The sequence below is a fragment of the Dermacentor albipictus genome, chromosome 1 (genome assembly GCF_038994185.2).
Source record: "Dermacentor albipictus isolate Rhodes 1998 colony chromosome 1, USDA_Dalb.pri_finalv2, whole genome shotgun sequence".
NCBI classification, from domain to species: domain Eukaryota; kingdom Metazoa; phylum Arthropoda; class Arachnida; order Ixodida; family Ixodidae; genus Dermacentor; species Dermacentor albipictus.
This window is the reverse complement of record NC_091821.1, coordinates 517,807,487-517,825,131: the sequence shown is the minus strand read 5'-3', so window position 1 is coordinate 517,825,131 and position 17,645 is coordinate 517,807,487. Positions and strand designations below refer to the sequence as shown.

The 17,645-nt window shown below is 46.9% G+C and overlaps 1 protein-coding gene across 11 annotated transcripts in view; it reads right to left on the bottom strand.

The window, feature by feature from the left end:
• gwl (serine/threonine-protein kinase greatwall) overlaps positions 1-17,645 on the bottom strand; it is a 472,763-nt gene that overhangs the window by 206,500 nt on the left and 248,618 nt on the right. For all 11 annotated transcript variants that reach the window (XM_065444899.1, XM_065444896.1, XM_065444897.2 and 8 more), the window contains one exon: positions 12,485-12,649. In XM_065444899.1, the coding sequence (XP_065300971.1) occupies positions 12,485-12,649 (165 nt within the window). The remainder of the gene's footprint in view (positions 1-12,484; positions 12,650-17,645) is intronic.

The following is a 17,645-nucleotide window of genomic DNA, read 5'->3' as shown; positions in this document are numbered from 1 at the left end:
GAACTTTTCCCCCTCCAGAAGTTAATGGCATGCAAAATCTGGGACAAGTTGACCTAGGTCTTTAACCGCTTCGGCTTTCCGGTGGAGCTGATATCGGACAATGCATTCTACTTTACAGCCAAGGTGTTGATGGATGCGTGTTCTCCCTTTGGCATCAAGCACCACAAGACAACCACGCATCACCCACAGGCCAATCCGACAGAGCGGATTAACCGGAACATTAAGTTCTTTCTCGTGGCCTTTGCCCAGTAACACAGGGATTGGGATGTCTGTGTTAACGAGATAGGCTTCTTCTTCTGGTACACAGTGAACCGTTCGACTGGGTACACGCCTGCTTTCTTCAACTCCAGGAGAGAGCTGCCAAACCCCACAGACTACGTTCTGTGGACGGGCAGCAGGGTGTGCACCACGAAAGCCGGCTTTTCCAGATTTGTGGCGGAATAGACGCAGCCCTTGACCTGGTTCGTTCCAACCTGGCAAAAGCACAAGCTGGACAGAAGGCCTAATATGACAGGTCACATAGGGACGTGCACTACGATGTCGGTCATCTCGTCCTCAGGTGCAACAACGTCTTGAGTGACACTGCCAAAGGCATCTCTGCCACGCTGTCAGCCATGGTTGGGCCTGTACCAAGTGGAGAACAAAATGCCTCCTCTGGTATACAAGCTAACTGACTCCCAAGGGAGTCTAGTCAGCGGTGCAGTCCACGTCTCGGACATTATACCTTTCGTGGAGGAGATCAACGAACCACAGGTAAACCGTGACACGACTGGCCTCAGGCCCCACCACCTGCAGCACACCCAGGCACAGCCTGTGGAAACGCACCCAAGCAGCTTTTGTCCCACCAGCTGGTACCCAGACTTCATTCCCTATCGGGAAAGTGAACGGAGGAATGCAGCTACAGTACGGAGGCGCACACTGAAGCGGTGTCAAACCCTTGTGGCCTAGTTCACCCGCTTAAGTGTTGCCCAAGCTTCAGCCTGGCAAATGCCCCTCTTGGGCAATCAGCCGGGCAGGCACCTTTTTGGCAAGCCAGCTATGCTGGGGGGTTTTCGTGTCCTATCCCCAGCTTTGTCCAGTCTTCTCCCAGTGCGTGGCCCCACTATGCCACCAGTCTTGCTGACCATGAGGCCTGCTGTCCTGGTCCTGCTGCTGTGATTGACTCCTACCTTGGGGAGCCACGAACTTATGCCAGCCTTGCCTCCTACTGCCTAGGCTGCCACTCATTGTGGCTGTTGAGCCCACTCAAGCCCTAGCTCCTGGCAGAGGGTGCTTACTCCGGCTGCTACTGCTAGCCTGGCTGCCAGTCATCCCGGTCTCCCGTTGCTGTCAGCACACAATCCGGGGAGCCCAATGACTTTCGCTGTGGCCGTTGTGCCGAAACGGCAGCCACGCTTCACGCATCCCTGGCAACTCCCGTCCGGCGGGCCTCAAGCGTAGCTGGCTGACACATGGTGCTTCCCCAACTAATCCTTCCTGGGCTGCCGATCTTTCCTCCTGGGAGTGAGCCCTTCCTGGTGTGTGAGACTTTTGTGACCAAAGCTGCACCCCCCCCCCCGCGGCTTCACATCAAGAGAAGCGACATCTGCACCTCTTCGAACTGCTGTGGCCCCTTCTCCATGACCTGGTCCTGAGGATGACGACAACACCCTCGTAGACTTTGCCCCATTGGCTTGGCCCACTCTGGCTGAGTCAGCCTGCTTTGCAGGCTGGCCTAAGTCTTTAGGAGGGGGATATGTGGGTACTGAGGTGCCTTCCTCTGCCTCATCTCCCAACTTGTGCATTGCACTTAGCTCGATCTCCGAGAACCACTGCTGTAATGGCAACATGGCTACCACACCAGAGCTAATTTCCTGCATAAACTGTGCTACTCCCGTCTGGGGTTGAATCGCCGCGGGAGCAAGTGTCCCTGGGATGCACCTTGATTTGTCTCTTGAGTGGTGGCCCCCAGGCACCCTCTCCACCCGAGCTCTGTTCCGCTGAGCGCTTTATTCCGCAGCAGATGCTCACAGGCCCGCAACGAGTTGGTTACATGTGACCTTTGCTTCCGCATGGTGGACCGCTTCGCAGTTAGCCAAAACGCAGCGAGTGCGTGTACTCAATCGGTCTTGCAATGAGCCTTTGCCCGTAAGCACCGTGATTGTCGCACTGTGCTGTATCCTGGGTGAATCAACCTGTGTTTGTTGGCAATCTGACTCTGGAGCCTTCTCTGTGCCGTGTCGGAGAGTCGACGAACCCTACCATAGCGCCTTTGTACTTTGCGGAGTGGAGGAGCGTCGTGCCCTTTCCTGACCGTCGCTTGTAGAGTGAGCCTTGCGCAAACCAATCTCAACAAGTTATACCCGTCTTATATCAGGATACTCCATTCTTAGGTTGTAGATTTAGTGTCACGATCCACCCGGGTTTGTGAACGAGGGGGATTCTAGGCACCAACCGATAGAGAGGCGCTCTGCAGCATGGTGGTGGTGAATGATGACTGACCACCAAGCAGCTGTGCTCATTAGGGTTTACTTGGTGCGGTGACCAATGTTGCCTACCAAGCCTGGCAGGACACCATGCCTGGTGGGCCAACGAAGATTATACCTGAGGGGACGTCACATGCTCATTACATTTACTGATCCTGTCTGTCTGCAGGTGTTGTCCTTCGCTTGGCATTCAGTCTGTTACTTCAACAGACCACCTGCTCTATGCATTACATTACCTGCCAATCTTCAGTCCTTTCTCTCAATGTCAAGTAGAATGACAGCTACATCCATATTTGATCTGTACCCATACTCCCGTCTTCTAACATTACACCTATCATATTTTTAAAAACAAATCTTTTCTTTGTGAACCTCGCTGGGTTTCATGACCGTGGTTGCGGCCCTGCTGTTCTCTTGTGGAATAGGCCAACCAATCGCAGTGGAGTACGTGCGCCACTGGGTTCCTTATACCCCCAATAGATAGTGATCGCATCCGCTGTGCCGGCTTTGCAGGGTAAAAAAAAGAACCAGAAAGCTCGCTTTCGCGCATCTGTGGCTGCATGGTAATGAGGAAGTGAACGCTTCTTGCAGATAGAATGAGTTTGAATTGTGCTATGTATCTATGCACATGCTGCCTTTGAAACCCTTATGCATTCAAGGCATCCATCGTCCTCGCTAGTAGTCAGCAGCTCCGTTTAACAAAAGGTTTGGTATACAGTAATCGCTCGTTATAATGAAGTCAGCAGGATGGCAAAACATTCATTATAAGCGGTAATACGATATAATTGACCCCTATATGCTTGGATTTTTTTATTTTCGGTAAGTTATCGGTCGATTTGCGCTATCAAAAGTGTAATGAAGCTAGGGGTGGTGTTTTATTGCAATGTATCCAGATTATGTCCAGCGGTGAGCAAATGTCGCGATCAGCTTCCCCAAAGCCGTTTTCCCAATTTGTTAACATAGCTCCTTACATCGAAGATGACATATGTAATTAGAGGGACACTTCTTTTGTGCTTTTCGGCAGGTTTCAACGCCAGCAGTTCTCTTTAGAGAGGTAATACTTTGCTCATTGAGCACACCCCAAGGAACAGTACGCGTTTTCTGCTACTCACCGAATGTTGTAGTCCCGGCGCCATAGCATAAATCTTCCTCGCGTCTGTGCTTGCTGCATAGCCGAGTTGCAGCCGATGGCTGTCTGCCGGTTCTAAGTTTTGCGAGCCAAGCTTCACGCAGCTCCTTGTCCTGCAGCTACGTGTGAATAAAGCTGACACTGGGCTCCGTTGAGTACGTCTGGCACTGCGGCACTGAGCAGTAGCCTACCATGCTGCACTGCATGCCTCCAAAGGCAGCCACTGCCTATTATAGTACTTTCAAATGTTGTCAAGTAGACACCCAAAGCAGTAAAGCCTCACAACTTAATCAGAACTGCAGTGCAGCTGGGACCTTAAACGTTCGTTTTCAGCTTGCTTCGGTGCTTCCAAAGCAGCTGACACGGCCGCTGTGTCCACGTGATCCCTCATGCCATGTCACGCTGATGGTGGCACCAGCTTTTCCAGTGGTGAAGCTCACCCCCAATAGATTCTGCTTTCTACTGCGAACAATTATGTGTGAAGATGCAGCCTCTCTATCACACTTTTCGTGATTGTTAGGATCCGTTGCCTGTTTTACTGAAAATTGAAAAAGCAGCTTGTAGAGGAGCTATTATTTCTAGCTTACGTTGACCTGTGTGTCAGTCAGATACAATGAATGCAAGCCCTCAAAATATCGATGGCAAGTATACCCGTGGTATTGCAGGTGATGAGCGCTAGCTAGTCCACATTGCATTTTTTTTTTAGATCTAAGCCGAGGCCTTTTAGATCTCTATGTTCAAGGTCGCGTTGTGAACAGAAAATATTGTTATGGTGAAGGGAACGGTGAACGGTGAAGAAGTTGGATTGGACTAGACGAAGTCTGGCGGTTGCCTGAACGCCATATATGCCAGTTGTAAATATACGTTATTTTACACTCGTGGGCCTGCTTTCTTCCTGCAACATTTTGGTGGAAGGTGTGGGGTACAATCATGGAACTTTGCAGCGGACGTCATCTACCTGCTGCCACAATGGCAAATCAACCGACACAAGCGACAACACCTCAGCAGCCCGTGCCAACGGTCATCCTCACTCATCCACGGGACCCAGGGACATTTTGTGGCACAGACAACGCCGACGTCGAGGATTGGCTTACGATGTACGAACGAGTGTGCGACAACAACAGGTGGGATCCAACAATGATGCTAGCAAATGTGATATTTTATCCAAGAGGAACTGCGAAGCAATGGTACGATACACATGAAGCTAACCTAACGAGCTGGGATGTCTGCAAAGAAAAAAAGCGAGACCTGTTTGGCAGACCTGTCAGTCGTCAGCTGGCAGCAAAGAAAGAACTTGTGCGCCACGCTCAGACGTCCACAGAATCCTATGTCGTGTACATACAGGATGTGCTGGCCCTCTGTTGCAAGGCTGATAACAACATGACCAAGGCAGACAAGATTGGTCACATACTAAAAGGTATTGCAGACGATGCCTTCAATCTCCTGATGTGTAAGGATTGTGCCACCGTGGATGCAATTATAAAGGAGTGCTGGCACTTCGAACAAGCGAAGGGCCGCCACATCGCTCAAACTTTCAATTGATTGCTCAATACCGCTGCGACATCTTCTAGCGAAGACCAGCAGCGCTTCGTTCAGCCTACAGGACCGGAAGAAATCACGCGCATCGTTCGCCGTGAGCTTGAGGCCATGGCTCCAGCTCCAGTCCGTTCTGACTGTCGGGAAAGCGTGCCCGCTATCTCCCTTATACAAGCGGTCGTTCGGGAGGAAATAGCAAGTTTGGGCATTCCATCTCTCTGCTCGGTCCACCATATAAACACCTACCAGATTTCTCCGGCCGCTCGCTCCCAGACACAAAGCTTTCCGCCCCCTCGTCACAACCCAGCTGACTGGCACACAGTGGATGATAAACCTATCTGTTTTAATTGTTCCGGTATTGGACACATCGCCCGTCATTGCCGCAACCATTGGTCGTCGCCTCTTTGGTAGTTGTCTCCAAGTCACTGCTGCCAAGTACCAGACAATAGTACTTTCTCGCCCCATACGCCGACTCTCGCCCCATACGCCGACTAGGAACATCAACGCCGACAGTGCTCCACTAAGGTTCACCCGCTCCCCGTCTCCGCAAGGTCATAGGTCCCATTTGCCTCTCGTTCACCGCTCTTCGTCCCCTTCTGCAACCGGTCGCTTCGCTTCGGGAAACTAGGTGGTGCAGCTCCCGGAGGTGAAGCTGCAACTCCGACCCGGCCCACAAATCCTCTGTTGACCCTGCCTACATGTGGAAACCTACTGGACATTGAAGTTGATGGCGTTCCTGTTTGATCTCTCGTTGACACAGGAGCGCAGCTTTCAGTTATGAGCGCTGCTCTCCGCCGAAGGCTCAAAACGGTTCTGACACCCGCCATACTGTGCACTGTGCGAGTCGCCGATGGGAGTACTTCACCTGTCCTTGGAAAGTGCAGAGCACGTGTGACCATTGGGGGCCATTATACCATTGTTCGATTTATCATCCTTGAACAGTGTCCGCACGACCTAATTCTCGGCGTCGACTTCCTTTTGAAACACTCTGCCCAAATTGACTGCTCTGCAGGTGCTGTACAGTTGGATCTGCCGCTTCCTGCCGATGCAGCAACTTGTGCTTCACACCGCTTATGTACTGCTGAGTTTCCAAGGCTCTCTCCACAGGCGGCTACAAATGTCCTCCTGATGCCCTGTCCTCCCGTACCTGATGGCGAGTACGTTGGGTTGCCGCTTACTGACGTGGTTTTGTTGCGCAATATTGCCCTACCAAGCACCTTAATCCGGATCCGCGAAAACTGCGCTCGCGTGCCCATTCTCAATTTTGGATTTTTGTCACATGTGCTGCCACACAGTATCACCATAGCGCATATCACTCCTTTGGAAGAATTTGAGGTTTCTTCTTTGATCTCTGAATCCTTCCTCAGTACCAATGGACTTTTGTCACCCACAACCCGTACTCGACGCCTGCGGACAATGTTTTTAAGATGGTCGTCCCTGACTTTCCTTCTGAGCAAACAACAGCTCCTCGTCACCTCCTGTCATCTTTTAGGGACATCTTTGAATTGGACGACGGTCCACTTGGCCAGACATCTGTTGCCACGCATCGCATCAACACAGGTGACGTCAGCCCCATTCATAGGCGGCCATATTGTGTCTCCGCAACAGAAAGGGCCATCATACAGAAGGAAGTAGACATGATGATGGACAAGGACATCATTGAACCTTCCAGTAGCACGTGGACATCACCGGTTGTCTTAGTAAAGAAAAAAGACAACTCGTGGCGCTTCTGCGTTGACTTCTGTCACCTCAACAGGATAACAAAGAAGGATGTTTATCCCCTGCCGCGCATTGATGATGCTCTTGACTGCCTTCACGGATCCCAATACTTTTCATCAATTGACCTCCGCTCCGGCTATTGGCAGATTAGCGTCGATGAGATGGACCACGAGAAAACCGCGTTTGTCACACCGGATGGTCTGTATCAATTTAAAGTCATGCGGTTTGGATTATGGAATGCGCCAGCTACATTCGAGGGCATGATGGACTCTCTCTTGCACGGCTTGAAGTGGTCTACATGCCTCTGTTACCTCGACAATGTGATTGTGTTTTCGCCGAACTTTGAGAGCCCCCTGCGGCGCCTCACAACCATGCTCGCCGTGTTTTGCAGGGCTGGCCTTCAGCTAAACTCCTCCAAGTGCCATTTCAGTTGCCGTGAAATTAACATGCTTGGCCATCTTGTAAACGCCACCGGAATCCAACCTGATCCACAGAAAGTTCACGCCGTGCGAAATTTTCCTGTACCTTGTTCAACAAATGATGTCCGTAGTTTTCTGGGCTTATGCTATTATTTCCGGCGATTTGTGAAAAATTTTGTCAACATCGCTCACCCACTGACTTTCTTAAGAAAGACGTCTCTTTCTCTTGGGGACCTCTGCAGGAGAAAGCCTTTTCTACCCTGATTGAGCGGCTTACAACTTCCCCAATTCTGTCACACTTTGACCCTTCTGCGCCCACTGAAGTACGAACTGACGCGAGTGGTCATGGCATCGGCACTGTCCTCGCTCACGCTAGCCGCCTTCTTTCCACGCCCGAGCGAAATTGGTCGATTACCGAGACAATGTCTCGCGCTCGTATGGGCGGTCGCGAAATTTCAGCCGTACCTTTTCGTTCGGAGCTTCTGCGTCGTAACCGACCATCACGCCCTCTGCTGGCTCTCCTCTTTGAGGGACCCAACTGGACGACTTGCACGTTGGGCACTGCGTCTACAGGAATAAACATTTTCTATTATGTATAAGTGAGGGCACCTGCATAAAGATGCTGACTGCCTGTCCCGCAATCCCGTGGATCAACCGGACGATACGGATGCAGACTCGGACATCAGTGTTCTATCCATCTCCAACTTCCTCCATATTGGCGACGAGCAGAGCAAAGATCCTGTTATTCGAACACTTATGGAATGCCTAAGCTCCTCGCCCAATGACCTGTCCCTCCGCATGTTCACCTTGCGTGATGGAACTTTATACCGTCGCAGCGTTCGTCCTGATGGCCCTGAGCTCCTCCTAGTCGTTCCCAAGCACCTTCGACTAGCCGTGCTCCAGCAACTTCACGACGCTCCTACTGCTGGACATCTGGGCATCACTCGTACATACGATCGCCTGCGGCGCCGCTTCTTCTGGCACGGCATTTATCGCTCTGTGCGCCGTTATGTCACTTCTTGCGACCTGTGTCAGGGCCGGAAGACGCCCGCTACGCATCCCGCTGGTTTACTTTAACCAATCGATATCCCCACAGAGCCTTTCTTTCGTGTGAGCCTAGACCTCCTGGGCCCCTTTCCAATTTCTATCAAAGGCAACAAATGGATTGCTGTAGCAACTGATTATGCCACGAGATATGCCATCACGCGAGCGCTACCAACCAGCTGCGCTACAGATGTCGCAGACTTCTTACTATACGACGTTGTCCTGCACTACGGCGCCCCTCGCCAGTTGTTGACAGATCGCGGCCGCTACTTTTTATCGAAGGTTGCTATCGAAGGTTGCTATGCTGTAACCAGATTGCTATCGCATACCACCCTCAAACAAACGGCCTCACCGAGTGACTCAACCGCACACTAACTGAGATGCTGGCCATGTACGTTTCCATCGGTCACCGTGACTAGGACGTCGCTTTACCATACATCACTTTCGCATACAACTCGTCCCATCACGACACTGCCAGATTTTCACCATTTTACCTTTTGTATGGCCGCGACTCCACCTTGCCCTTTGACACGTTGCTGCCTTCCGCAGTACAATCACCCAGCACAGGTTACACTCACGATGCTATTGACTTAGCTGGCCAGGCCCGAGATGTCGCCCGTCATCGCCTCACAGTCTCGCAAGCTTCTCAAAAGCGACGCTACGACCTTCGGTACCGAGACTACCATTTTTCACCTGGTTCCCTTGTCCTCCTCTGGACCCCTTCACATGGCGTCGGCTTGTCGGAAAAACTACTTTCCCGGTATTCTGGTCCATACCAGATTTTACGTCAAATGACCGATGGGACATACGAGATCGCCCCAGTCGGTCAGCCTTCAGTGCATCGCAACGTCACCAGCGATGTTGTTCACGTCGCCAGGCTTAAGCCCTTTGTCCCCCATTAAGTGAGGCTCTATAATTTGCACCGGGACGGAGCTACTCCACCGGGAGGGTGATGTTACGGTGAAGGGAATGAAGAAGTTGGATTGGATTAGACGAAGACGAAGTCTGGCAGTTGCCTGAACGCCATATATGCCAGTTGTATATGTACATTATTTTACACACGTGGGCCTGCTTTCTTCCTGCAACAATATCATGTGACCCAAGGAAGGCCAGAGGGGACACAAAAGGATGTCCAGCCCTGTATAAGAGAATGGTTAACTAAGTTAGTGATTCATTAGTGATTGAATTAGGGGGATTCAGGTGGATTAGAGTGAATTAAGGAGGATTAAGGTGCTTGAATAAGGATTAAGGTGTATGAAAGAGTATTACGGTAGAGTAAGGCGGATTAGTATTGATTAATGTTATTTAGGGTTGATGGAGTATTAAGACCGATCATGGTGGATTAAGCTGGATTATGGTGCATGAACAAGGATTAGGGAGGATTAAGGTAGATTAGGATAAGTTAAGGTGCATTACGGTTAATAAAGGAGGATTAAGACTGATTATGGTGAACTAGATTAAGGTGGATTAGCATTGATGGAGGTGGATTAGGTTTTATTAAGGTGGATTATGGTGTATTAAACAGGATTAAGGTGCATGAACAAGGATTAAGGTGTATGAAAGAATACGAAAGGTGAATTGGGGTTGATGGAGTATTTATGAAAGGATGAAGGAGCAAAGCAAGGGTGAGGACGACTACTATGGCCGTAAGACCTGAAGTGTTAGCGTACATTCACAGGATCACTCATAACCTAGGGAAGGTGGCAGGCAGGTCTGGAGTCCTCCTTGTCTTTTCAGCCCCTTTTAAGCTGGCGCAGCTCTGCCCTCGCACCTCCCATGACCCTAAAGAAGGCCAGGCTGTGGCAAGAACCACAACAAGCCGTATGCAAAATGCAATGTAGGAGTTGTGTATGAAATCCCCCTGGCGTGAGGCAAGTTCTACATAGGGCAGACAGGATGGTGCCTGAATGATCGAGCCAGAGAACATGAACAAAAGTTAACGAAGATGAATTGGCGCACTTGCCTGTGCACTGCAATGCCTGCCCCTGTGCACCACTTTTTAAGGAGAAAGATTCCGGGAAGAAGCCAGGACCAGACTGCACACAAACTGATGGAGGCATATCACATAAAAAGGAAAGGCCAAGCCTGTGTTAGTGACACTTCCATTAGGTTGAATAAAACTTGGTGCTGGGCTAGTTGGTGATGCATTCTTTATAACTGATGGTAGTGCTAAAGGGAAGGACACACAGCGAAAAGACAACAGGACGATGAGGGAATGCTTTTTTAGCGTTCCCTCGTCATCGTGTCGTCCTTTTACCGTGTTTGTCCCTTTTAGCGCTACCATCAGGTATAAAGAATCTATTAGGCTGTTTCAATTGGAGATAGATTTTTTCGATAATTGGCTGCCCGCTAGGCTGGTCAGTGTTCTTGTTTGGTGTGTTCTGCGCATGTTTTATTTGCCTATATATGCCTATGGGTTGCCGTGAATAAACCAGTTGAGAGTTACCGCCCGTGTTGTTCTTGTGTTCTCTTCCGCTGTCCCTGTATTTATTTGCGGTCAATACGATATGCTGTATTAGGACTGATTAGGGTGTATTAAGGAGGATTAAGGTGGATGAAGGTTGTAAGGCCTACTCTAACAAACTTAAACCACACTAATCCTTCATCCACCTTAATCAGCCTTAATCCTCCTTAATGTACCTTAGTCCATCTCAATGCACCTCATTTCCACCCTAATCCTCGACAATCCTCCTTAATAGACCCTAATCCACCTTTACTGACTTTAATTCACCCTAATGCACTTTAATCCTCCTTCATTCACTTTAATCCACCCAAGTCCACTATAATCCTCCTTAATGCACTTTATTCCACCTTCATCCACTCTAATTCACCTCCACCACTCTAATCCTCCTTAATGGACGTTAAACCTTCATTCAAATTAATCCTCCCTAATGCATCTTGATCCACCTTCATCGACATTAATTCATCTTAATTCTACTTAATCCACCTTAATAATTCTTAATTCATCTTAAATCACTAATCAATTATCATTGCTTCACTGCTAATCAGTAATCATCTCTTATACATGGCTGCACATGCTTTGGTTTGCTTCCAGCTTTGCTTCGGTTACGTGATATTTCCTGTAGCTCACAAAGCGACCTTGAAACAGAGATCCAAGGCTTTCGTTTAATAAGCCACGCACAAAGGGATGTGCCACAAGCAATACTAGATTAGACACACAAAGTAAAGCATCTCATCAGCGGCAGAAAAATTGTCTGGAGTATAGAACTCCCCTCAGAGCTCCTTTTACATCAGTTCATATGGCTTTAAGAAAGAACCAACCTCCTCATAAATGTTGCCTTCAGCATTATCAATGCTGTTATCAGTATTTCTCAAAATTTTCAACACCACTGGGGAGTGCAACTGGCCCAAAATAACACGCCTCCAAAGAATGCTGTGGCCTGTCCGCAGGAGCCCAGGAGAAAAAGCGTGCCGTGCACAGCCGGCGGGCGAGGAGAATCGAGGAGGAAAGTGCCGCGAGGAGGAGAGTTCAAATCATCAAGGGGCCTTAACTGACACAAGGGCCAGAGGGCCGTCAAGGAAGGGATGCACCAGCCGTGAGGGGTCGAAGCACTGAGTGAAAAGACATGCGGAGTTTTTAAGGTGTGAGAAGTAAGGACACGAAGTCAGTTCTGAAACCTGACAACAGTCCACCTAGCTCATTGCCCACGTACGATGATAAGCCATTTATATGGCCTATTGATTTTAACGCATGCATGGGGCCGAGCACGTTCTCGTGCAATTCCCGGTTCAAGTGCGATGATAGCGGCATGGTGCATATGCATACAGGCTAGTTTTCTACTGCGGTGCATCCATTTCTAATTTAGTTTGGATAAATACAGGCAACAAGCACTTCAACAAATGTGAAGTGCACCATGGTCTCGTGTCTGGGTGACACAGGTTTTTAGGGTTAGTGTTGTGATCATTATTTCAGACCATAACTAAGTGAGAACTTCTTGCAATATTTGTGGGCAAAAAACTAGTCAACTTTTGAGCATTCAGCATGACCTTGGAGAAGCAAATTGCTACCCTCCCCCCTTTCATGATTTCAAGGAAACTGTCCGAGGCGTGAGAACTCAAACTTTAGAGGCATATTTTTTATTTCGCATTATCAATATATCGAACTATTTCGTGATCCCCTTCGAGTTGGAAAAATCTGGAATCGACTATATTACCAGGAGTGATACCAGGTGGTCTTGTTGCAAACACCTCATCACTATGGTGGACACCGTCAGCCCACTCGGGACTCAGGACATTGGGCGACTGAACGCTGCTCTGCCGGGGGCTCCGCAAGGGTGGGCTGGTTCCCAGGTCAAAGTGCAGACGCTTGGCACCCACCACTGCACAGAACACACGCGTGCAGCAGGTCTCATCTGTTGCTCTGTTTTTGGAATTTGAATAGACACAGAAGATTGCTAGGGAGTGGCTGGTTTTTATTTATTTTATAAATAGTGCAATCACCATGCGGTGAGTTTAGCAGGGTAAGTTTAATTAATACAACGGTATGTGCAGAAAGATGCACAGGTTAATAATAATAAAAGAACTACATATTATAGAAATAGATACAAAGCATACAGGTCGGGCACACACAAGGCTATATCAAAAACTAAAGCACTGTCTTGGAAACATGATACAAACTAAATAATGTCACTGTAAACATGATAAGAATTTAATGTTGGCACAGAGACGACATTATTTTTTAGCTGGTTCCAGTCCACTATTGTGCGCGGGAAGAATGAATACTTGAAAGAGTTGCTACATCAGGAAAAGGGAGTTATAGTGAAATTGTGTCTTTGCCAAGGATATGATCTCCATTATGTCAATCTTGTAATGCCCCTTCACTAGTTGATATAAGAATTTTAATCGCAAACAACAACTACTTTGTGCCAGAGAAGAAAGATTAGCCCTTTTTAAAAGCTCTGTAAATGAAGTTCTTGTAAATGTGTTATAAATAAAACGCACAGCTCTTCTTTCTACCTGTTCTAGTTTGGCGATGTTAGATTTTATAAAAGGGTCTCATATCTGTGCAGCGTAATCTATGCGTATAATGAATGATCTTTCGTGGCATGCTTACAATAAACTTTGCGAATTATTAACAATACATATCATGCCCTTGCATACCTATGCTGCAATTTTGCTGAAACACCAATCCATTAGATTTAGCTAATTAGATTAATTCAATAGATCTCAACTTGAGTATGCATCTGCTATCTGTAAATTGGGCTTCGCAGATGCCATAGTATATGTCCAAAACTATTTAAGTCACTTTACTTTATTGTTGATGAGCAAAATGAGAACAACCTAAAAAGCGGGAGTCAATGCTTTGACAAGAGGACTTGTCTTTTTCAAGGTGACATATGCTATATAGGTATGGTTATTCTAAAGGGGAGAGGGGGTAAAGCAGGCAAGCGAGGCAATGAATGAGGGAGTGTTAGCAGCGAGGGTGCAGAATTGAATAGAAAGGTGTGCTACCCAACGTTAGTGGAGGAATGTGAGGTAGCACCGGGTGTCAGCCGGTTGATGTGTCACTGCACAATCTTTTTTTCGTGGAAAGGGCCTGGACGACAAAGGGGGGGGGGCATAATTGTTCTAGATGAATTGTTCAACCTCTCTTGTTACCGGACAAAAGAGAGCATGAACAATTCATGTAAACTATGGAGGAAAACTTGCTAGATAAAAACCAGCGCAAAGGTATTGGAGCTGCGGATCCACTCAAGAAAATTAGTTAGTTAGTTAAATGTGGTTTAATAGTGCAAAAGCAGCTTAAAATCCAGTTTAGGAAGGAGAAAGCTGTGTTAATAATCTATAGTTTATGTAAAAATCCAGCGTCGTTTAGAAATTTACGGACATTACATAATGGGACTAGTGTATCACCTAAAATTCGAGCAGGGTGTAAAGGTATGTGTAGTTGATATAATTTGTGCAAAGGTGTTGGTATGTGTACTTCGATGTGTGTACATGTTAGTAATATGTGCCTAACTGTTAGTGGCTCTTGACATTTCTCGCATGTTGGTGTGTCTTCTTCCGTAAGTAAATAATTGTGTGTGAGGTGTGTGTGCCCAATGCGTAGTCAGCATAAAACTACTTCGATGAACCACTCCTGATAATAACATGTATTCCACTCGCCAACTATGGGTTTAGTGAGTTGTAGCTTGTTGTCGGCACAATGGTCCCATTCGTGTTGCTATTTTGCCGTTAAGGCTTTTTTAATCGCACGGATGCTACATTTATATGGAAGTGTTATGCTTGTTATCCCTTTGTATGCTGCCATCGATGCACATCTATCAGCTGCCTCATTACCTGGTACCCCAACATGGCTTGGAACCCAGCAGAAACTAATTGATCTCCCGTATTTGTTAATTGCCACCATGTTTAAAATGTCTGCTATCAGTGGTTCACACTCAGATTTCAGATGTAGAGCCTTCAGTGTGCTTAAAGAATCAGTGTATATGACTGCATTTTTGTGTTTATCACTATTAATTTTTTTAACAACAACCCATATAGCATGGACTTTGAGGCATGTTGTGGCAATAGAATACTTGTTTCCCAATTTTCCGTTATGGCCCCACACCCACATGTTCTTCTGTTTTAAAGCCATCAGTGTAATATTTCATGTTCTTTTGATATTTATGCTGAAGAGCACGGAATTCTTGTACAATTTGTTCGTGTGGGGTGTCTCTTTTCTTTAGATGTGTTAACGTCCAGTCACATAACTGTGTGAAATTGTACCACGGGGGCGACCGTTGTGGTTTTTTTGGCAATGTGGAGGACTTCATGAGGAATGTCACAATCCCGACAGTATTGCTCATACCGTAAGACAAGTGGCCTGATCATGTTTGGTTTATTTGTATAGTGTAAGCGTGAGTTGCATTGTGTGAGGATGTTGTAGCATATGTGTTGCGGTAATGACTGAATTCTGAGTATGTAAGAAAAAGTGAGCAATGCTCTGCGCTGCTGTGAGGAGGGTTCATTACCCTCGACGTATAAACTTTGAATAGGTGAAGTTCTGTAGGCACCACTTGCCAGTTGCAGTCCAAGGTTATGTACTGGATCAAGTTGTTGGATGTAGGACTGTCTCGCTGAGCCGTAAACCACGAAGCTGTGGTCTAAAAGGCTACGCACAGGAGACCAGTAAATATGTAAAAGACACGTTTGGTCGGAACCCCAGTGCTCACGAGACAAAACTTTAAGGATATTCAGAGCTTTATTTGCTTTAATCTTTAGTGCTTTTATGTGAGTTAGGAAGTTAAGTTTGGTGTCCAAGGTTACTCCTAAAAACTTATGGTCTTGTTTCGCCGGCAGTATGGTGTCATTCAATTTTAGGACTGGATCGCTGTGTAGCCCTCATTTCTAAGAGAACAAAACAGTAACTGTTTTCTATGTGGAGAAAGGGAAACCATTTTTGTTAGCCCACTGTGTAAGTTTATTTATTGTTATTTGAGGCTGCCTTTTACAGGTTGGCAAATTTGAGGCGATGCAAGCCAATTGGAGATTGTCTACGTAAACAGAGTGCATAAGAGACGATGATATAATCTTATTAACTGAGTTCATTTTTACTATAAAGAGCGTCATGCTGGGAACACAGCCTTGTGGAACACAATTTTCCTGCATAAATGTATGAGAATGTACTGAACCCGAACGTACCTGAAATGTTCTATTAGACACAAAATCAGTTAGCCAATTCAGCATTTTACCACGGATGCCGAGGTCAGCCAGGTCTCTTAAAATTCCATATCTCCATGTGGTATCATAGGCTTTTTCTAAATCGAAGAAAACTGCAAGGCAGTGTTGTTTATGTAAAAATGCCTATCGAATTTTATGTTCTAGACGGACAAGATGGTCAGTTGCTGAACACCCCTTTTTATATCTACACTGGTGGGGGTCTATGAGGTTTCTTGATTCTAAAATAAATGAGAGTGTTATATTGATAATGCTTTTATATGATTTTGCCAAACAGCTTGTGAGGGCAATGGGTCTGTAGCTGCTTGTGGATGTTGGGGATTTACCAGCTTTTAGAAATGGAATGACTACTATTGCCTTTTTCCACTCTTCCGGCATTATACTAGATTCCCAGTTTATCTTGAAAAATTTAAGGAGAGCATCTACAGATGCTATAGAAAGATGAGCCAGCATGGCGTAGTGAATACGGTTATGACTTGGTGCTGTGTTTTTCCCCGCAGAAAGAACTCTGTTTAGCTCTTGTTGTGTGAGGGGGGAATTGTGCGGTTCATTTGACGCGCCAGTAGTAGGCAGCTTCTGTTTTTCAGCAGACTGTTTGTAGTGTAGAAATTCCTTTGTATAATTCCCTGAACTGGATACCTCACAGAAATGTTCGCCGAGTATATCTACCTGTTCTTGTATTGTTGTTTGTGTGTCTGGATTTGTAAGTAACGGTACTGTGTAAGATGAGTTATCTCCCTGAAACTTTACAACCTGTTCCCACATGCGTTTAGATGTGACTGAACTGTTTATAGAAGATATGTATTTCTTCCACGATTTTTCTGACTGCCTTCTGATAAATCGTGCCTTGGCTTTGGCCTGTTTAAAGCATAAAAGGTTGGTATAGGTGGGGTGTCTTCGCAACATACCCCAGGCTCTATTTTGAAGCTTTTTTGTTTCTGTGCACTCAGGAGTCCACCAGGGAAAAATTTTTTTGCGCACAAGGCTGGATGTTTGAGGTATTGCCTTTTCTGCCGCTGAAATTAAAACTGCAGTGAAGTTCTCATTGACTTCATGTTTGCAGAGTTCATTTAAAAAGACTTCTTCGAGTTTTGCATGTTTCATAAGAAGCGGCCAGTCGGCAAGATGTATTTTCCAGTGACGTGGCTTAGAGTTTATGGTAGGTAATGTGGATGATAGCTTGATAAATGCCGGCAAATGATCCCTTTCATATGAAGTGTCGAGGACTTCCCACTTAAAACCGCTATAGACAGATGGTGAGCAGAAGGCTAAATCTAGACAGCTAAATTTCCATGAGCTTGGGAAAATTTGTTGGTGAACCCAAGTTTAAAAGACATATGCTGTTAGACTAAATAAAATCTTCGATTACTTGCCCTCTTTAGTCTGTTCTATTGCTGCCCCAGAGGGTACAATGGCAATTAAAATCTCCTACTAAAATAAAAGGCTCCGGCAACTGGTGTATTAGATTTTCCAGTTGTCTTGTAGTAAAATGAGTATGGGGTGGGATGTAAAATGAACAGATAGTGATGGTTTTATCTGATAGAACGGTGTCAGCAACAGCTTCCAAAGAAGTATTCAACTGAGCATCTCGTGTAGGGGTGTCACCCTGAACGACTATGGCGACTCCTACTGACAAACGGCTAGAGTGTTCGCGGT